The following is a 22,770-nucleotide window of genomic DNA, read 5'->3' on the forward strand; positions in this document are numbered from 1 at the left end:
AAATCCAGGAAGGCAGATGTACTTGAATGCTTCTCTATAGTCACTTCTCTGTGCAGTAATCACATTTCTTAAATGATAGAGGGGAGCCCCAAGTTCATACCCCTCTATTATCTAAGAAATAGCCGATGCACCTTTTCTTGCTCATTCTGGAACAGGCATCAGGTAGAGTCCAGTTACCACTCTGCTGAAGCGGTAACCAAGCCTCCTATATTTTCTCCTCACTCACAACAGTAGGTGTTTCAAACCAACTTTTTTGAGTCATGACCCCCTTTTATAAGAGGTAGATAACCTGTGAACCCCCTCACCACATTTGCATAAAATGACCATTTTAATGGGGTAAAGTCATCCGACGTGGGACGTGGTGGCGCTGCGGGTTAAACCGCAGAAGCCTCTGTGCTGTAAGGTCTGTAGATCTGCAGCTGTAAGATCGAATCCACGCAGCGGAGTGAGCGCCCGTCGCTTGTCCCAGCTCCTTGCCAACCTAACAGTTCGAAAGCATGCAAATGCAAGTAGATAAATAGGAACCACCTCGGTGGGAAAGTAAACAGCGTTCTGTGTCTAAGTCGCACTGGCCATGTGACCACGGAAGATTGTCTTCGGACAAAAACGCTGGCTCTACGGCTTGGAAACGGGGATGAACACCGCCTCCTAGAGTCGGACAGGACTGGACAAAAATTGTCAAGGGGAACCTACATATACACACTAACTTTATCATCTGACCCTGCATTTAACAGGGGCTATAAAAGCATTCCCTCATAATTTAATTATGCGGACTACTCCTCGCCTCCCCCCCTCTCCTGCAGGAAGCTGAATGCTCAATTTGCTGACCTCGGAAGGATGAAATGCTGAGTAAACCTTGAGCTGCCTACCTGGGATTGAACCTGAGTTGTGAGCAGAGTTTTGGCTGCAGTACTGCAGTTTAACCGCTGCGCCACATAACATATATAAGGTGAACCACGACCCCCCAAGAAAACATTTTGCGACCCCCTTGGGAACGATGACTTCCAAGGATGAGAAACACAATTTTAAACAAATCCATACCATCTGCCGCACATCTCTTAACCCCTTGGCTTTCTCCTCCAGCTCAGCTTCCAAATAAATGGGCCGAGTAATATCATGTTTACCTGGTGGGGGCTGTCTGTGAGCAGTGCTCAGAAGCTGTTATGGTAGAAAATGGAGCAGCCTATGTTGTAAATAAAATGTTCATTATGGCTAGCAATCACTCATTAGCACCACAAAAGCTTTTAGTTTTCAGATCTTCTAAAGCCTTTTTATTTGGCATAAATACAGCTTATTGGATGGAATGCATCTTTTGATATGATGCCCCACCCACCCGTAACACATTAATGTCACATGAAGATATCTTGGTGTGGGTGCCATCTTTCGATGAAGCCAATTTTTGTAGATCAGGAGGGCCATCTTCCTGAAGCTCATAGCCTGTCATTCATTTTTAGCAGTACCATCTTCAGCCTCAGACTGTCTTAAGGCTCATCAGAATGAAAATCCTCAGCCATGCAACTTCCTGGATCACACTCTGGTGCCACAAAACTAGTATTGAATATCATTGTGAGGCTGGCACTTAGAATTTGCAATCATTAGTGGAATGGGTGATGACCTTGTTGGTCACAAGCTGCCTTATTTAATCAGTAAGGGGCAAATTGCATCTGTGTTTGGTAAGGTAAAGGTAAAGGTTCCCCTTGACATTTAGTTTGGTCGTGTCCGACTCTAGGGAGCGGTGCTCATCCTCGTTTCCAAGCTGTAGAGCCAGCGTTTTGTCCAAAAGACAGTTTCCGTGGTCACGTGGCCAGCACGACTAGATATAAAACACTGTTACCTTCCCACCATGGTGGTACCTATTTATCTACTTGCATTTGCATGCTTTCGAACTGCTAGGTTGGCAGGTTGGTACATAGTCCCTAACGAGAGAAATGATGGGCAAGATCTGTGTGCCTGCCAGAAATGTTGTTTCCTGAAAATCAATTTTTCTTAAGAAATACTTGCTGAAATCCTATTACGTAGCTCCGCATGAGCAACAGGAATGAAACCAGTCCCACTGGCAAATCACAGCTGATTAAATACTTTTTTGTGGGTGCATACCACTTATGTGCAATCCTGTGCACCATTTAATTGGATTAGTAATTTGCCCTGCGGATGACCTCATTCCCTTTACAAACAGAGAACAGCACAAGAGGATTTGAGCCATGTATGGAGGAGGAAAAGTGGACCTCTTAGAAGAGGAAGGAAAAACAGAAAGAACAAATTTTGGGGATTAAAGAACAGATGATTTCTAGGAAGTCAAAACTTTTTAATGGGAACTAATAGGTATTTTAATTTTACAGGCACAATATTCTCATCATGTGATACAGGAGATTCTGGCACATCTTGATGCTCGCAAAAGAGACTTTCCCCGGGTCCGAGCAGGTATCATTCAGGCCCTTTTGCAAGCTGTTGCTATTGCTGCAAAGGGTTCCATAGGTGCGTATCATGGAATCTAAGTTTCTGAGCAGAGGTTGATGTTATTTTTTCCATAGTCTGACCTCCAATATATGGAAGTGGGGCTCCACCTTGGAGATCTCAGTAGATCTGTGTATGAATGGAAAGGTGGAATTCAGCCTGTGTGTTGCAGTTGCAGTGGGATCCAAATATTTTTTGGAAATCAATTGTCTGATGTGTGTAATTCGAATCTAGGTTGTATGTTCTGTGACTCTGTAAGCATGCAGAAACATTAAAGGGACATAGGAAGCTGCTTTATACTGGCTGAAATCCTATAGTAGTAGCCAAAGGTTCATTGCACATAGCTTATTATTTTGCATTGAATTTAGTTGTTTTCTTTGTATGTTTGAACCAGGGATACACATAAATAGCCTATTAACATTTCCAGCTGGGAACAAACAATGAACAGCTGGCTAATGTAGTATCCGTCTAATAGCTGGTCAGCACTTTGGGGCACCGTAAACAATAGTATAAATTGTAAGTCCACCACAAACTACCAAGGTCATGTGATGCCAACATTCCAAAAGGCGTGAAGGTCCAGGCTAGGACAAAGAGAATGTTTTGAACATACCCTGATTTGAAACGAAAACAAAATGTTGATGTGGTCAGCACTGCTGTCGCTATTAGACTGTTCTGGCATGAAAAGCCCAGAATTCTCAGAAACAGCAACAATAGGACTGGATATTTAATGGCTCATAACAAGGCAGGGGGAAAGCCCATAGGGAGAAGACGTGTGTCTGCTTTGGGGATATTTGAGGGAGATGCTCCGTCGCTGCTATGATTGATTAGAAGCTGGCTTCTACCTTGAGACGTTCAAAGCAAATGTGGAAGTAGGTCCTCCATTGAGAAAAGAAAAACAAGTTGATGGATGAACCTTAGCATGTTCAACTGAAAGCATCTAGGGACAGTTTTGGGGAATCCTGCAAAACTACAACAGATGTCCAGTTGGTTGACATGGACGTAGGACAGCAGTGAGAAACTATTGGTCAGCTATGGGTTTATAGAACACAGGCTGTTCAAGCAGAAGGTCCACATTTCAATCTCCATTAAAACAAAAGCCGTTTCAGATGGTGAGAATGATTTCAGAGAGATGCTGGAGAGCCACTTTCAGTCAAGTAGACAAATACTGGCCCAGATGGACTAATGGCTTGATCTGGTATTGTCACTTTTCTAGAACCCTGGGTGCTTTGATAAGGGAAACAATGCACTAGCAAAGCACACGGTAGGATGATCAGCATCACAACTTCAGTGTGCCACATCCCCGGGGCAGGGAAGGCCCCAAGTCTCAAACCATGGAGAGAGACAGTTATTCCTGACAATGCTAGGGTACGACCTGAACTTGAAATGGGTCAACACCCCACTTTCCCAAACGGATGATCCACCATTGTCATCTTAATGGACTCCTGGTCTTCCCGAGTCAGTAGAGGGCAGCGTCTTACATTTCTGTAACATCATGAAGGATTTCCAGTGTGGTGCCGTGGATGGAGTGGCAGGCTACAGCTCTGGAGAAGAGAGTTCGAATCTCAACTTGTCCATAGAAATTCACTGGGGAATGGAGCTGGGAAAAACACTCCTTAAACATTTCTCTTACTGTGAAAGCCCTATTACAGTTGCTATAAGTCAGTTCTGACGTGACGGTAAAGAACACACAACATCCATGTACAGTGGTGCCCCACAAGACAATGTTAATTCGTTCCATTGAAATCGCTGTTGTATGAAAACATCGTCTTGCGAAAAGCGTTTCCCCATTGGAATGCATTGAAACCCGTTTAATGAGTTCCAATGGGGAAGAATCGTCGTTGTCCAGCAAAGATCACCCATAGGAAAGCTGCTTTGCGAAGTGCCAATCAGCTGTCAGAATTGGCGTCTAGTGAAAAATGGGCCCGAAAACACCCGCTTAGCAAAGCGCTGATCAGCTGTTTAAATGTCATCTAGCGAAAAAAATTGGTCCTGAAAAAAATAGTCATCTAGCGAAGCATGGACCAAATCATCGTCTAGCAAAAATCCCCCATAGGAAACACTGTTTTACGAATCACTATAGCAATCGCAAAAGTCATCGTCTAGCAAAAAACTGTACTGCGGGTAATCGTCTAGCGAGGTACCACTGTATTTATTTTTTAAAGTGTATGTACGCTCAGGCAGGGTCCCAAAAGCTGTAAAGTCTAGCTTGTCTAGCACGATGCTAGGCTAGAATTTTTTCCCTTCCTGGTAGGCATGCAGTTCCAGGGAGACTCTTCTCCATGTCAACCTTTTTGCCCCTCCAGATAAAAATTCCATGGTGAAATTCCATAATTTCATTCCATTCATATATTTATTTATTTATTTATTTATTTATTTATTTATTTATTTAATTCTATTTGTACCCCGCCTATCTGGTCAGTACAACCACTCTTCCTTCACCCAAATGTTGAAGACCACCTGGAACGTCATCAGACTTTTGAAAAGTTACTTTTTTGATATGCAACTCCTAGAATCCTACAACCAGCATTATATTGTGTTGTGTCATGTGGTATCGTATTTCTATCTTACTTTTCTCCCAAAAAAGAGACTCAAGGAAACTACAAGTATGTCCAGAATTGAGGAAAGTTAATTTTGAGGGCATTAACTAACAGAATAGCTCAGCCAATATGTCTGTGCCAATTATAATCTGTTGTATGTCTGATTTTCTTTCTTCCTTTTCATGTTTGATGTGATTAATTTTTTTTAAGATCACCGTTAAAACGATTTTATTATTCTCTCCATAGGCCCAACAGTCTTAGAGGTGTTTAACACCTTGCTAAAGCATTTACGTTGCAGTGTTGATTTTGAATTAAGTGACCGGCGTAGCTCAGTAAGCAGTGCCAGCTTTAGTGCCAGTAACAAGGAAAATGACGAGAGAATTGTCCAAAATGCTATAATTCAAACAATTGGTGAGTAATTGATGTTTTGGGACCCTTGGCTATGTTAAGCCCCTTATAGGAAGGTCTCCATTGACCTTCCTACTCTTCCACTGGGATTGTTAAAGAAAGAGACTACTATCCAAGCACACAAGGCTTAGGAAGAATGAAAGACACTTTCACGATGGAAATGCCTCTACGTGCAAATAACAGAGCTGTGTGACAAAGGAGAGATGACCTGTATATCATGGAGAATATATACATATATATGTAAATTAGAATTGCTGTTTACCCTAATTTCATGGATCATTCCTTGGGGAAATGGGTCCTATTTATAGTATATGTTGACTCCAAATAACAGAGACTTAAAAATTCAGCCATGCTCAATCTTGTCTTTATATTTTGGCCTAAATCTAATTGTTTCTCTCTGTTAGAATAAAGGGGATCTTTGTAAGTCAATACAGGTGTCCCCCTCCATCAGCAGAATTGGTACCTGCAGTTTCAGTTGTCCACAGTTTATCGCAACCCTATATACAGCATACAAGGGGTGAGCCTTGTGGCCTTTGTATTGCCTCTTGTGGCCTTCATCCCACTCCTTTGTATGTTGAATATGGGGTTTTCTACTATCCGCAGTTTCAGGCATCTGCAGGAGATTGTGGGACATATCCCTCGTGGGAACACCTTATTGAGTACCGTATTTTTCCGTGTATAAAACAACACTTTTTCCTAAAATAATTAAAGGGAAATTTGAGGGTTGTTTGTACTTGGAAGTAAGGAGGGGGAGGGATCAAAGTGCTTTGATCCCTGCTTTCCCCCCTCCATGTTTTGCAAAGAAAATGGAGGGGGAAAGCAATTCCTACTTTGGTTGTTGTGGGTTTTTCTGGCTCTTTGGCCGTGTTCTGAAGGTTGTTCTTCCTGACGTTTCGCCAGTCTCTGTAGCCGGCATCTTCAGAGGACTGGAGTAGGAACTCTGTCCATGCTCTGTTCAGTCCTCTGAAGATGCCTGCCACAGAGACTGGCAAAATGTCAGGAAGAACAATCTTCGGAACACGGACAAAGAGCCAGAAAAACCCACAACAACCATCAGATCCCAGCCGTGAAAGCCTTCGAGAATACATGGATTCCTACTTTCCTCCTACATTTTCGTTGCAAAAAAGCAGCTTTCCCCCTCCAGGTTTTGCAAAGAAAATGGAGGGGGAAAGCAGGAATCACTTTTCATTGCAAAATGTGGAGGGAAAAAAGCTGCTTTTTGCAACAAAAATGTAGGGGGAAAGCAGGAATCGCTTTCCTCCTCCACTTTCTCGCAAAGAAAGAAATTTGGGGTTAGAAAATTGGGGGGGTGTCTTATGCATGGGGGCATCTTATGCACAGGAAAAATATGGTAAATTCTTTTAATTCAATAGGGCTACATTAGTTTAGACTCATGATTGGATTTAGGCCATTGTGATTTTGAAAATTAGAACAAATGACGAAAGCTGAAATCCTATAGAAATTTGTGTAGTGTAAAGTAATGCCAGTGGAAGTTTACAGGTACTCCTCATGTCTGATTGTGCAACTGGTTGTGTCACTAGTTGGGAAAATGATTGCACAACTGATTGCGCAATCAGTTACAAAACTGCACCCCTGAAACTGCCTCCTGAATAGAGCTTCTGCTCTGGTGCAGAATTGGCAATGGCTTGTGCTGCTTCAAGTAGTGGACCTATAGCTACCCAACAGGATTTTGGAATCTTCTGTTGTATTTTTAAACAGTTTATTATGTTTGAAACACACATTTTGGAAAAGAGAATTATGTCAAAGTGATGGCTACATTTAAAGTGTGTGCTTATGTGCAATGTTTGTTAATAACCCAGTAGTTTATATATTAAACAATCAAGAAATCATGCAGGAAAAAAATAACTATAGAAAAATCATATAAAATAAAATAACAAAGTTGTTAAAAACCATAAAAGAGTAGAACACTTCATTGAAATTCCTTAAAACAGTAAAATTAATTTATTAGGATAGCAATCAGGAAAACGATTTGTACCTCTTTTGGTTTCTAACACTCCTCTTAGCTTATAATCAGTTTCTAGGTAAAAAGTGTGAAAGTCTCATTTTGAAAAGATGATATTAGGATAGAATTGATTTTTGAAGTGGTGATGAAAATAATAATGATGATTAGAGAATTTTTATTTCCAAAAACTTGCATAGATATTTTTTTTTGTCTTAATAAAAATGCATTTTAAAATGTTTCAGGTTGTGAGGGGGAAAGAAGGGAACCCACCAAGATAAGCAACACTGTAAATTTATTTTCTGTATTTTACACCCCTACCTAGGTTTCTTTGGAAGCAACCTGCCGGACTACCATCGTTCTGAGATTATGATGTTCATTATGGGAAAAGTCCCCGTTCTGGGTGCAACTTCACATACTCTGGATACCCACCAACTTGGGTGAGTTCATTTTATTCTGTGTTTTCTACTCCCCATGATAAATGTTATGATTCTGCGTAAACAGGCAAGAGAAAGAATATGATGGATGGGATTACAGTTGTGCCCTGCTTAACAATTACCCCGCATTACGACAAATCCGCTTCATGACGATGTTTTTGTGATTGCAATTGCGATCGCAAAACGATGTTTTGAATAGGGTTTTTTCACTTTGCGAAGATCTGATCACTGGGAGACATGCCCTAGTTACTTCCCGGCTGGATTACTATAGTGCATTTATGTGGCGATGGAAAGTGTCAGGAAACCTCAGCGGGTTCAGAATGCAGCAGCCACATTACTGATCGGGGCTGGTTACAAGGACCACATCCCCCCCCCCCGCTACATCAGCTCCAATGACTTCCTATAGTTTCCGGGCACAATTTAAAGTGTTGGTTTTAACCTATAAAGCCCTAAATGGCCTGAGTCCAAGCTATCTCAAAGACTGTATCTCCCATTATGAGCTGGCTCGGGTGCTAAGATCACCAGGAGAAGCCTTTCCCTCAGTCCTACCACGTTCACAGTTGGGTCAGATGGGGATACAGGAGAGGGCCTTCTCTGTGGCTGCCCCCAGACTTTGGAACCCCCTCCCACAGGAGTCCAGACTGGCCCCATCTTTGCTGTCCTTCCGCAAGCAGGCAAAGACCTTTCTCTTTATGCAAGCCTTCCTTCAGTAACAGAGGGGGGAACCAACAGAAATTGAGCAGAAGGGGCCTTGAATAATTAGCAGGAAGGATACCCTCACTCCCCATGTTCCGGTTTCTTTTCTGTAGGTCAAGCACATTGCAACATGAATTGCTGGATAGCTCAGTGGTTAGGTGTCTGGCTGTGGAGCCAAAGTTTGGGAGTTCAGTTCCCCACTGCGTCCTTGACAAGGGCTGGGCTCAACGATCTATAGCAGTGATGGCGAACCTATGGCACGCGTGCCACATGTGGGCCACAGAACCCTCTCTGTGGGCACGTGAGCCATAAGTCGCTGGATCGCTACCGCCGGCAGCCAAACCTGAGGAGGCAGCTGTAGCCGCTGTGCTAGTGCCCCGACAGGCAGCGAGCCAGGATCCGGAGCAGCTGATGCTGCTGGTGGTGGGCCGGCCGAGCTATAGTCAGTGGTGGGGTTGGGCATGACGGGTGACGGATCTGGAGTGGGGTCTGGAGGCACCTCCATGCCCAGGATTCCCCCTTCTGCCACCACGTCTGCTTCTGCCGCCACCACTAGGTTGTCCCCCCCTCCAGTTTGGACCCTTGGGCTCAAAAAGGTTCGCCATCACTGATCTATAGGATTCCCTTCCAGCTGTGCAGTTTTAAGATTATTAGTATAACGTAGGCAGAGTGAGGTGGTCCCCTGGGGCAGCACCAGATGCTAGGATGTCTGCTGACCCAGAGGGACAGCCCAAGATTTTCTCCTGCTCTTGAAACGGATTCTGTTTTCATTTATTTATTTGGCACATGATTGGAAAGATGCGTGTGTTACATACAGCACTGATGGTACCTGTCTGTCATGGGTTTGGAGGGAAAGTTCCATCCTATGGGGAGTGGAAGGCGGGACATCAGGGGGAGGAGCTGTACTGTATATATATTTGGAGCCTGTGTGGAGAAGTTAGGAGTTGGGGAGTTGGAGTCTGTGTGTCAGACTGGGTACAACTGTGTGTCAGTCAGTACCTACCTGATAGGTTCAGGTTTCTATGTGGGTAGCCAGAACTGATAGGTTCAGGGTCTGTGCTTTACTTTAAAGTGTTCTGTGTGAACCAAACTGTTGTATGTATGATTGAGACTAAGCCACGCTACAGTATCTTATTTACTTGATCTTTTTATTTACCCTGTTTGTTATTTAAATAAACCTTGTTATTTAAATAAATCCATTCCTGGTCTGTGTGACTTCTTATAGGGAATGGATGGTGGCAGCTTAATTAAAGTGTGGTATACTCCAGTAGGTCTGGGGTTGTCACATTGATTGGTGTCCAGCGTGTGGGATACGACTGGTCCAGTTGTCCAGTGGTCCAGCAAAACCTTGGCAAGTGTGCCCAGAGCAAGGGGGGTCTAGTCAGGGAAAATCTGAGAGCGCGTAGGTAATCTTCTAGGCTTACCTCACGGGGAGGTACGCTAGTGGAAGAACGTGCCACCTCAGATTGGGGACTAGATTAGGGAGCTCTGAGGCAACCTGTTTTGGCAGGAAAAGGCTGAGGCAAAGCTGTATGAAGTAACAGTGATCTAGCCTGTCTGCTGAGAGGCCTAGCAGAGGGGGTGGATTCTGCCTGGCAACAGTTGCAAGTTAGTGCTGAAGGAACAGCAGCAATCTATAGAAGGCTGTTCCTGAGGCAAAAGGAAAAAAGTCGTCGCTTTATTTTGAGGCTTGACTTTTGAAGGCAGCCTGTTCTGGGGGGGGGATTATGCCCTTGACTCGAAGCCAAATGGCAGAAATGGGGGAAGTAAGAGATCCAGAGGTAGACCAAGGTTCTGAGGAGGAATTTGGCTCAGTGCAGGATGAGAACACGGGAGAACAGACCTCAGAACTCAGAAAAATGCGCCTAGCCCAACAGCATGAACTGAGGGTGAGGGAGATGGAGGAAAGGGAAAGAGAGAAACAAAGACAATTTGAATTAGAGAGAGAGAGAATGGAAAGAGAAGAAAGAATGGAGAGGGAGAGAGAGAAAATTGCTCTGGAAAAAGAAAGGATGGCGTTTGAGTTAAGAAAATTGGAAATGATGAATCAGAACAATAATAACAATAGAGATTCTGAGATGGGCCAATTGTCTAAAACTGACTTGAAGAAATTCCCTGTGTACCACAAGGGAGATTGCCCTGAGGTGTTCTTTTCCCTCGTGGAAAGAGCGTTTGTGGACTTCTCAGTAAGGGAAACTGAGAAGATGACCATTATGCGATCTTTAATCAGTGGCAGCCTGGCAGAAGTCTATGCAGAGATGCCAGTGGAACTGCTGAAAGATTTCGCTGAGTTTAAAAAACTGGTGTTTGCCAGACATGGGATAAATGCGGAACAGCTGAGGCAAAGATTCAGGTCACTCACAAAGAAACCAGAGCAGACTTTTACCCAAGTGGGGGCCCAACTGGTGAGGTTGCTAGAGAAATGGCTGTCTCAGGAGGGGACAGAGACCTTCCAGCAGCTCAAAGACCTGATAGCGCTGGAACAGTTTTATTCAGTCCTGCATGGGGAACTGAAGTTCCAGGTGAGGGAGAGGAAACCGAAATCTGTGACAGAGGCGGCAGAGATCGCAGATTTTATTTACCAAATAAGAAAGCCCTTAGGTGCTGAGGGGAAATCTGTAGGTAAACCCAAAGAAACCTACAGCAAGTACTCTCAGGGACCAGGGAAAAACCAGCAAGGGGGAGGGGCCCATGTTGAAGGGAAGCCCTCAGACATGAAACCACAAAGACCTCAGATTTTGGAGGGAAAACCCAAACCAGAGGAGAAAGACTCCAAGTACAGCAGAAAATGTTATTTCTGTCAAGGAAAGGGCCATCTAATCTCAGAGTGTGAGAAATTAAAGCAGCTAAAGGGAAATTTGCCTCATGATTTGAGTGGAACCAAGCCAAAAGCTGTGTTCTGTGTCCAGACAGAGCAAAGCTCCTTGCCACTGAGGGAGCCTGTTGCCATGGCTACTCAATCTGGAACAGTTACATCTGCTGATCAGGCTGGGGAAAATGGTCCTCCTGTGGAGGTCAAGCGCTGCTTACTAGTGAGGACAGATTCGCAGTTGTTTGGGACCGCAGGGGTGGACGTAGGAATACTTGACCATCAGTATAGGGGGCTAAGGGATACTTGTTCTCAGGTGACCCTGTGCCATCCAGACATTATTCCTAGGAAGTATATAATCCCAAATGAGAGCCTAAAGGTGGCAGGGATTGAGGGGCAGGTGATCTCACTGCCAGTAGCTGAGGTACCTGTGAGCTTTCAAGGCTGGAGGGGAGTTTGGCGGCTAGCGATTTCATCGACTCTGCCAGCAGCCGTGCTCGTGGGAAATGACCTGGCTGAACATGTGAAACGGGTGCTAGTGATTACACGTTCACAAGCTACCACGGGGACAGTTCAGGGGGGTACTGAAGAGCCCGAGACGGAAGCAGATGAGGGTAGTCCTGAAGCTGTGGTAGAAACCTTAACCACAGACAGCAAATTTGGCCAAGAGCAAAAGGCAGACGCCACTCTCCGAAAGTGTTTTGAAAAGGTGACAGACACCCAGCTAACACCTGAAACCCCAGCGAGATTTCGCGAGAAAAAGGGAATTTTATATAGAGAGACCCTTATGAATATCTCAAAAGGGGGAGATGGGATCAGAAGTCAGCTAGTGGTACCTGAAAAGTATCGCCCCATGATCTTACAAAGGGGGCACTCTGACATGTTTGCTGCGCACTTAGGGGTGAACAAAACACAGCAGAGAATCACACAGAATTTTTACTGGCCTGAAATAGGGAAGCAGATCAAGGAGTTCTGTAAACAATGTGATGTGTGTCAGAGGCAGGGGAATAACCGTGACAGGACCAAAGCGAAGTTGTGCCCTTTGCCTGTGATTGACACTCCGTTCAAATGTATAGGGGTGGATATTGTGGGACCTTTGCCCAAGGCCACAAAGAGGGGGAACAGGTTCATTCTCACCATTGTGGACCATGCCACGAGGTACCCCGAAGCCATTCCCTTGACTAACATTGAAACTAACACAGTGGCAGATGCCTTGGTGGAGTATATGTCCAGGATGGGATTTGCCTCAGAAATAATCACAGATTTGGGCACATCGTTTACATCAAAACTCATGAAATGGTTATGGCAAATCTGTGGAATTAAACACAAGGAAACCACTGCCTATCACCCTGAAAGTAATGGGTTAACGGAGAAGTTCAATGGGACTCTGATGCGCATGATTGGGGCTTACTTGGCAGAGAATCCAAACAATTGGGACCAGAAGCTGCAATCCCTTTTGTTTGCTTATCGATCAGTGCCACAAGCCAGTACCGGGTTCAGTCCGTTTGAACTTTTGTTTGGGAGAAGGGTGAAAGGGCCACTTGATTTAATCAAGCAGAATTGGGAGCAGATCACCCAGGATGACCCACAAGATGTTGTGACATATATAGACTCTTTAATGATTGACCTAAAGAGAAACCTAGAGCTAGCAGCAGAGAACCTGCAAGCTCAGAAGGTCAGACAGAAAACCTGGTATGAACAGAAAGCCAGGGAGAGGCACTTTAACCCAGGGGAGGGAGTGCTTTGGCCTAGGCCCTGCAAAGAGAAGAAACTGCAGCTAGGTAGCCCAGAAATAAAATACTTGGGTCACATAGTAGGGGGAGGAGTGATCAAACCCCTAGAGGCCAAGATAGAAGCCGTTCATGATTGGCCCAGACCCAACACCAAGAAAAAAGTCAAAACATTTCTTGGGTTGGTGGGCTACTACAGAAAGTTCATCCCGAGGTTTAGCGAGATAGCGACTCCGCTGACCGATCTGACGCGGAAGAAGACTGATGACCGCATCCCGTGGAGCAGCGACTGTGAGGAGGCGTTCCAGAGGTTGAAGGAGGCGCTCATCCATTATCCAGTGCTGCGTGCTCCTGACTTCGACCGGGAATTCATCATCTACACCGATGCGTCTAACAGCGGGGTAGGAGCAGTTCTTTGCCAGGAGGATGAAAATGGTGACCAGCATCCAGTGTCCTACCTGAGTAGGAAACTCCAGAAAGGTGAGAGACATTTGGCAACCATGGAAAAGGAGTGCCTGGCCATAGTATACGCGATTCAGAGGGCCAAGCCTTACATCTGGGGAAGACATTTTGTTCTGTGCACTGACCACTCACCACTGCAGTGGTTAAAGACAATGAAAACCCATAATAGTAAACTTATGAGGTGGGCTTTAAACCTGCAAGATTATGACTTTGAAGTGAAGGTGGTCAGAGGGTCAATGAACTGTGTTGCTGACGCCTTGTCAAGAAGACCCAAAGAGTGAAGACGGCGAAGAAACATGGACTATGTAAATTTTGGTGACCAAAAGTTAATTGTACCTGTTTATTGATCAGTCTTGGTTTGTATCAATAAAGGTAACTTAATGTATTGTAAATATGAATGTTAAAATGCCTAATTGATATGTTTAACCTAGAGTGTAAGTATGGGATTGTGTTATTGTATAACTGTTTTTGTGTGTTTTGATCCTGGTTGTTTTTTTGGAGAAAAGCACTTTAGCTTTTCCCCTGCAAAACAACTTATAAAGAGGGGAGGTGTTACATACAGCACTGATGGTACCTGTCTGTCATGGGTTTGGAGGGAAAGTTCCATCCTATGGGGAGTGGAAGGCGGGACATCAGGGGGAGGAGCTGTACTGTATATATATTTGGAGCCTGTGTGGAGAAGTTAGGAGTTGGGGAGTTGGAGTCTGTGTGTCAGACTGGGTACAACTGTGTGTCAGTCAGTACCTACCTGATAGGTTCAGGTTTCTATGTGGGTAGCCAGAACTGATAGGTTCAGGGTCTGTGCTTTACTTTAAAGTGTTCTGTGTGAACCAAACTGTTGTATGTATGATTGAGACTAAGCCACGTTACAGTATCTTATTTACTTGATCTTTTTATTTACCCTGTTTGTTATTTAAATAAACCTTGTTCTTTTGTTTGTTAAAAATCCATTCCTGGTCTGTGTGACTTCTTATAGGGAATGGTTGGTGGCAGCTTAATTAAAGTGTGGTATACTCCAGTAGGTCTGGGGTTGTCACAGCGTGGAATTCGGTCAATGGGATGTTCAGCACCAGAGGTCCAAGAAAACTCTTTTACGCCCTTAGGTCCCACCGGGAGGCTGCTCCAGCCCCTTAAGAAAAGCAAACATTACCAAATACGCGATGGATTGATTCCCTAAATGAAGCCATGGGCTTCACTCTGCCAGACCTGAGCTGTGCAGTTGAGGACAGTATATTTTTGAGATCCTTCATTCATAGGGTTGCCATATGTCAGGGGCAACTTGACAGCACCTAACAAGAAGAAAATGACCTACCAGAAGGTGCAGCTGGTGTTCTAGTGGTGATGCTTTTCTCTGCCAGTTTTGGGGTTGAGTCACCCGTTGGGACACAAACCATCCCAATTTATCTGTGGAGCTGAAATCATCCAGCTTTTTGGGCGCTGAGGGAGTTGAGGGACGTAGCCCAACGCTGTGCGGCTCGGAAAAACTCGCCCTGTGAAGCTTGGTGAGCCTGGCACTCCAGTCAGGCTGGGTGGCTGAGGGCCCTAACGCCATGAGAGGCCCGGTGGGAAAAAACCAGAAATCGGGCCTTCTCGGCAGTGGCCCCTTGGCTTTGGAACAACTTACTTCATGAGATCCGCCTGGCTCCCTCGCTGAGGGCCTTCAAGACTAGCTTGAAGACATGGCTATACAGGCAGGCCTTCCCTATAGCCATTACCTAGCCTGTCTCCTCTTTTCTTCTTTTTCTTTTCTCTCCTTCTTCTTCTTCCTCTTCTTTTTTCCCTTTTTCTTTTTCCTTTCCCGTCTTGGATTAATCTGAATTTTATCTCATCTTATTTTTTATATTATATGTAAACCACCCAGAGTAGACCCGTTCCAGATGGGCGGTATAATAAATCTAATAAATAAATAAATAAAAATAAACAAACATTTGCATCTGTTTCAATTTACCTACCGCTCCTTGAAGTCTGATGCTAGGAAAAGTTCAAAGACCGTCTCTGGAGAGAAACTGTAGTTAAAGAACATGAGCATCCTGTTTCTGCATCAGAGTAAAAATATAATTTGTCTTGTTTTTGAGGTTGAACCCGATAACCCATTAGGCCTCTCCAGCGTTCCGATGCTAAGCCTTCAGATCAGTTAACAAATTAGTCTGCATCTGCAGTAATTCATTGGGGATTCATCCATATGCTTAATGGAGCCTAGCAGCCTTTAGTGGCTGATGGGAAGAGATTCAGCTTTCTTTAAAAAGAAAACCCTGGGCCGACATTGCAAAGGTTGTCTAATTCAAGCATGATTGATTCAGTGAGTTTCAGAGAAATGCTTCTTTTCTAAGAGAACAAGTCCATCGATGAAGGCACTTCTGATAAAACATTTGAATAACTCAGAACTGTTTAGCCCCACACAAGGCGAACACGTTTAGTGTAGATTCAAATAAATACGTTGTTTTTAAAATTTGTTTTCAGTGGGAATAGGATTGGGGGTAGGGGTGGGGGGAATAGATATGGGTGGAGGGAAAGGTAAAATTCCAGAGAGCGAGAGAATACTTTTCCATCCACTTATGCAATTATATTAAAAGAGGAAGATTTTTTTAAAAAACACAATTTAACAAGTTTTACCAGAATTGCTATAGTTACTAATCTCTCCGTTCCCTAGTTGGACCTTCATATACCTCTTTTATCTATGCTCTTCCAATCCATATTTCGAGTCCAGCTGTAAAATCATTCCCAGTTTTTGAGTCCTTTCTGTAATGACCTTTCATTTAGTGCTCCTGTTAGTATGTCCATCTCTGCCCCTTCCAGTATCTTCTCTGTCAGCTCTTCTAGGGACGGTATTTCTGCTTTCTTCCAATATTTCCTATAGACTATCCTAGCTGCAGTAATTGCATGTATTATCAAATGTCTTGTTTCTTTATCTACAATCTCAGGCATACTATTCAATAGAAACAATTCCGGTTTAAATGGTATCGCACAAGATCCATTTTTTCAACATTTCATGTACAAATCTCTAGTAATTTTTTGCTTCCCTACAAGTTCACCAAACATGATAGAAAGTAAGGTAAAGGTAAAGGTTCCCCTTGACATTTACTCCAGTTATGTCCGACTCTAGGGGACGGTGCTCATCCCCGTTTCCAAGCCGTAGAGCCAGCGTTTGTCCGAAGACAGTTTCTGTGGTCACGTGGCCAGCACCACTAGGCACGGAACGCTGTTACCTTCCCACCGAGGTGGCACCTATTTATCTACTCACATGCTTTTGAACGGCTAGGTTGGCAGGAGCTGGGACAAGCGACGGGAGCTCACTCCGTCGCGTGGATTCGATCTTACGACGGCAGGTCTTCTGACCTTGCAGCACAGAGGCTTCTGCGATTTAACCCACAGCGCCACCACGTCCCTTACATGATAGAAAGTACCTTACATGATAGAAAGTATTTTACATTTCCAACACTTGTTGGAAACATTTTCATACACTGAACACCCTGTCTTTCTTAAGCAATTTCCCATACCTAAGATATTTTGTTGGGTCCATTAAGGTTGACTTTATAAATTCTTTTAATGGTGACAGGCACCCCAGAATTTTATGGTACATTTGTTTTTGTATCTTATTCCAAATCCATAACAAAAACTTTCTTATCGTGTGATTATTAAAGACTTTATGGCTTTTAGCTTTTTGATACCATAAAAAAGCATGCCACCCCAGGCTAAGACCGTAGAATTTTTGCTTTCTGCCCATTCATTTTCATTCCCGCTGTCTCCCCAAAAGCAAACAAATACGTTTTGAGATCAAAAGCCAAAGCTGCTCCGAGGAAAAATACTGCAAATGCTGGGATCTGGAATGCCTAGATTTTAAGGATGTTAAGTGTAGCCAGAAAGAAACCCCAATGCATTATCTGTGGGCAGAGGATTAACTTCTCTGCATGTTCCACTTATTAATAGTGGTGTTTTTGTTCATTGCTAAAGGAAGTACTAGAATCCTGTGTATTTTCATTTGCAGGTTTAACTGGAACACATTAATGCCTGGAGTTATTTATTGGTCCACTTATTTTATGTGCTTTGGCATGGATATATGCCCTTAAAACAACCATTAACCATGAATGTGTTTGTTATGTACCATCAAAGTTGGCAACGTAGTGGATTAATGACCTCCCAAAAGTCCTCTCAGCTTTGCTCAGGCGTGGATGGGTTCCTGTATTGAGTCGGCCGATCTCACCTTATGTCTCCCTCTTTAGAGGTGGGGAAATCTGCTTTATTCCTTTCACAGTCAACATTTCTGTCCTGAATATGTCCCTTCTAGCCCACATATGAAGAAGTAGGTGGATTTGAAATGAAATTCTTTCCCGTTTCCTCTTCCAAATTCCAAAGGTACAGGTATTCCCAGTGTAAAGGGAGCAACACAACATAGTGGCCAGAACTGACCCAGGACAAGGGACCTGTGCTGTCCGGTAGTTGTCCAATTAGCTGTAAGATGCAGCAGAACTCTGCTGGAGAGGAAGATTAAAGCAGCAAAATGCCTTCCTCTGGAAGGAAGTGCATACTGAAGAAAGAGAGGATGATTCCTTCCCTTTGCCACTGCCCTGCCATCTCAGATTCTGAATTGTGGGGGAGATAGGATTGTGATATGATGGCCAGGCTTTGTGGAGGATAAATCTCAGCTGAAGCATGTTTCCTGTTACGTGTCATCAGTTTAGGATGACATGGAAACTGGGGGGTTTTGTGTGCGCCCGCCCATCATAGTAAAGATCATGGTGTAGCTGCCACCCTTTTTTAAAGGTGTTCAAGAAGAGTCAGTGATAAGCGATTGTAACTCTGATTTGACACTAACAAGGCTCAATAGGCAATGATTTAGACCCAGACTTGAGATACACCCGGATGGGAAAATCCTTTGAGTTCCACTATCCAATCATGAAATCAGTAAATTTTGATCAATCCTTGTGAAATAGGACATTCAGTAAAATTCTCAGTCATTCATGACAGCTATAGGAAGTCTCCGTAATTGGGAGAATGGCAGTATTTGATCGCAAATTCTGGAAAAAGGACTTTTAGTCTTGTTAATCATGTGCTGTCAAGTCAATTCTAACTTACAATGACCCTGTCTTGGGTTTTCCAGGTAGAGAATACTCAGAGGTGGTTTACCCTTCCCTTCTTCTGGGGGTGCCCTGGGACTGTGCAGCTTGCCCAAGGCCACACAGGCTGGCTTTATTCGCAGGAGGCAGAGTGGGGAATCAAACTCCGAACCTCTGGCTCTGAAACCAGATGCCTAAGCTACTCAACTCTCCAGCCAGCTGCCTTGATCTTATTACCTGACCGTATAGATATTCTTAGATGCATTTGGCTGTCCAGTTGTGGAAAACCGACTGTGCACGATGTAAATTCTAGATCTTGAGATGCCTTTTGGGGGGGGGGTGACAGCTCGCAGCTGCCAAGAGGTTTTTGAGATCTGTCATCCAGAAATAACCATTTTCCAAACTTGGTTCTGATTTAACAGGGCCTTCTTGATCTGTATTTTTACCAAAGTTTGAGAGAGAGATATACTGTGAACCTCATTATTCATCGTTAGTGAAATCCTTATCTTAACCCATTCTGAAAGATAGAAAAAACCTATTGTGAATTAGGCTGTTATTCATATTCTTAGTCCAAAGATGGGGATTTTGGGCTCGAGAAAGTCAGGCGTTGTGGGAACCTTTTCTCCCTGAGAAAAATTACTCATCCCACTATTATTCTTTTAAATTTTAAAAGAAAATTTGCATCACTTGTACCTCAGTTTAACTGGTTCAAAGCCCTTAAAGGAATTCCGGTCGTGACATTGGGGGGAAAAAAACACTCAATATTTTCTCTTGGAGGAGCTTTCTGTCCTTCCCATAAGAATACTTGGTGAGCTGAAAATCAAAGAAAATTTAACTTGGAGTTTCTTTCTTTTTAGGGATTTGGGAACCAGGCGGGTTCAGATTATGCTGCTGCGGTCGTTACAGATGGTAAGGCTTCCTATAATGGAGGAAACAAGAATATTTTTTTTCCCTGTGTGAGGAAAAAAAGAAGAAAACAGAACAGCTAGTTCTCTAAATTTGAAGTAAGAGAAAAGAGGAGTCTCGTTTCCTGCACGACTAGCCCAGGTTTACTGACAGCTGCTTGGCTAATTGTTTGTGCTGACTAACATTTCATAGAGATAAATAATCAAGGGCGATCTTCAGTAGCAGGAAACAGGGGGAATCTTCTCATAGAATCCATAAAATAAAGAAGTTGGAAGGGGCTTAAAAGGCCATCGGGTCCAACCCCCTGTTCAAGGGCGAAATACAAATCAAAGCAGATCTGAGAGAGGGTTGTCCAGTTTTCTCTTGAATGCCTCAAGCGTTAGAGCGCTTGCCACCCCCGTAGGTAATTGGTTCCATTGTTGTACTGCTCTTACAGTTAGGACGTTTTCCCTAATATTCAGCCAAAATCTGGCTTCCCGTAGCTTGAGCCCATGTCCTACACTCTGGGGTGATTGTGGACAGATCCTGCCCCTCCTCTGTAAGACTAACAAGTATTTGAAAAGTGCTATCATATCTCTCCTCATCTTTGCTTCTGTTGAAGCGCCTCAGGTGACTCTAGAAAAAAAACTGATGTGCCACGCACACCAATTTTAGCTCCTTGTAAGAGGATCCTCTCATGAGAAATATTATTTCTTAGCCCCTCCCAGTTCACTTTTGAGGAGTGATTATGGCAGATTATCTATAGATCCTGCACTCAAGTGCTATATATGTCAGTAGGATATGGAAGGCAGCCCATCTAGGGGAAGGAAAACTCCGATTTCAAACCTCCGCTGCACGAGATAGAAACCCTATATTTAGCATGGTGTCTGATTCCCTCTAGTGGCCAGGTCTGGTAATACATCTTGGAAATGTGTGTTTCTGGGGTGAGGTGGGTATTTAATATTTTCAGGCAGTGGATAAGTGAAACCGTGGGTGCTGATCCCGTGGATACAGCGATCCTACTCTATAGATTTTGGTTGATTTCTCTGTGTAACTGACCAAGAAACATTGGGTTGTGAAGTTTGTTTTTCTGTCCTTTTTTTAAAAAAAAAATTACAGTGGTCTTCCGTTTTGATCTCATCTAGGTGACTACAGGATACAGTGCCAAGACCATTGCGGCTGCTCTGCCTGCACCTTTTCTGGATCCTCTGCTGTCTCCTTCCCTCATGGATGATTGTGAACTAAGACAGCTTGTCCTGGAAATACTCCATAACCTCATCGATCGGCACAACAACAGAGCAAAACTTAGAGGCATCAGGTGAATGCTTTGAATGGATCGGGGCCCTTGCTATGGCCTGGCATTGCCTGCCCATGTAAAATAGGCATTTCTGTGGTAATCACATGACCTGTGAAGTCCATTTTTTGGCCAACGGAGGTCCAGAACATAGACTGTGATATTTTGTTTGGCACGGACCTCCTCCTCTTTTAACCTTCTGTTTTCTCCTTTAAGAGAAAGAGAGCTTAGATATAGAGAACTCCTTACGTTATGTCCATGCTGGCTGCAGGATTGCAGTCCATAAAGAATTTTGTTGTTAAACCTAGATTACTGTGATGTTGAAAGGTCTGCCTTAGATTTGTATTGAAATCATTCTGTCATTTTTGAGATTGTATCCCAGTAGTTTCCCCACTCTTTTGTTGACTATGAGGGCTACTCCATTCCTTCTATGGGATTCCTGCCCACAATAGTAGATGTGATAATCGTCTGAATTGAATTTGCCCATTCCTGTCCATTTTAGTTCACTGATGCCCAGGATGTCAATGTTTATTCTTGCCATCTCCCCTTTGACCACATCCAGCTTACCAGGGTTCATAGATCTGACATTCCAGGTTCCTATGCAGTATTTTTCTTTGCAGCATCGGACTTTCCTTTCACTTCCAGGCACGTTCGCAGCTGAGCATCCTTTCGGCTTTGGCCCAACCACTTCATTAGCTCTAGAGCTACTTCTACTTGTCCTCCGCTCTTCCTCAGTAGCATGTTGGACACCTTCCGACCTGTGGGTTCCATCTTCCAGTGTCATATCTTTTAGCCTTTTGTTTCTGTCCATGGAGCTTTCTTGGCAAAGATACTGGAGTGGCTTGCCAATGCCTGCTCCAGGTGGACTGCGTTTAGTCAGAACTATCCACTATGACCTGTCTGTCTTGGGTGTCCCTGCACAGCATAGCCCATAGCTTCTCTGAGTTAGTTAAGCCCCTTCGCCACAACAAGGCAGCAATCCGTGAAAGGGAATAAAGGATAACCTTTCCAAATTCTTATCCTGACGCAGATGGGCCAATAGTGTGATTCGATACAAGTCAGTTTCCTGTGATCCCAAAAAGATGGGATGTGAACTCTTTTTTGCTTTTAGACTGCAATTCTCCAAGAATTCCAGGAATTGAGTCCCACAGACCCAAATCTGCACACCTGTCAGTTTTGCACCCCACTCCCCTGAGAAGAGCTTTTGAGTTATTTATGTTGGCTTTTCCAGCCTTTGCTTGCTGTTGCCATTAGAATAGGCACATTTGAATCAATGGAACGTATGGAGGAGCTGAATCACCATCTCCCTGCTGATTCAATGAGAGGACTGTAGTGCCATTTGCTACACTAAGCAACAGGATTCGGACCATCGATGTAGTGGGCTAGATATATTTAGTCTGGTTCAGATCTTTTCTATATATTGCCTACCTGCTCAAAATGGACAAAGGAAAAATCTGGTTTAATCATCTGTTTTGTGGCCACAACCAGTAGATGCTGTTAACAATATAGGGCTTCTCCGCAATTTTGCCATTTTCCATTTTGTCTGTGAAGAAATAAAGAATTACGATCATTGAACAGTTGAATATTTGAATCATCCAGTTTTCCAGCTGTGTTGCCCTGCCTGTTAAGTAGCTCCTCCAAATCATTCTTGGTTTAATGGTGTAATTATATTTTTGTTCTGTACAAAACAGGTTTGTCCAAAATGGAGCATTTGTCTGCCAAGTCATAATTACTTCTTGATTCTTTCAAAAAAAGAGAGAGAGAAAGGAAAAGAAAAGAAAATTAATTGTCAACGGGAACCATGGGGGGCGTAATTGAAGTGGAAATTGCTTCAGAAATTCTGGGTAGATAAATATAATTCACAGTGTGTGTCCTACTTCACTCCCCCCTGAAGAAGATTTATAATTATTAATAGTGTTTTAAGAAACTAACAGACTGGTTTGCCATTGCCTAGGATAATACCTGATGTTTCGGATCTAAAGATCAAACGGGACAAGATTACGAGGCAAGACCTGAATTTCATCAAGAAGGTAATAGCATTTTA

At 43.7% G+C, this 22,770-nt stretch overlaps 1 protein-coding gene across 2 annotated transcripts in view; it reads left to right on the forward strand.

Moving 5' to 3' along the window:
* The window catches only part of EFR3A (EFR3 homolog A), a 107,826-nt gene that overhangs the window by 56,304 nt on the left and 28,752 nt on the right, over positions 1–22,770 (forward strand). For both annotated transcript variants that reach the window (XM_072999347.2, XM_072999346.2), the window contains exons 10-15: positions 2,340–2,475; positions 5,238–5,402; positions 7,685–7,799; positions 19,405–19,456; positions 20,578–20,750; positions 22,681–22,756. In XM_072999347.2, the coding sequence (XP_072855448.1) occupies positions 2,340–2,475; positions 5,238–5,402; positions 7,685–7,799; positions 19,405–19,456; positions 20,578–20,750; positions 22,681–22,756 (717 nt within the window). The remainder of the gene's footprint in view (positions 1–2,339; positions 2,476–5,237; positions 5,403–7,684; positions 7,800–19,404; positions 19,457–20,577; positions 20,751–22,680; positions 22,757–22,770) is intronic.

Source organism: Pogona vitticeps, chromosome 4, assembly GCF_051106095.1.
Source record: "Pogona vitticeps strain Pit_001003342236 chromosome 4, PviZW2.1, whole genome shotgun sequence".
Taxonomy (NCBI): domain Eukaryota; kingdom Metazoa; phylum Chordata; class Lepidosauria; order Squamata; family Agamidae; genus Pogona; species Pogona vitticeps.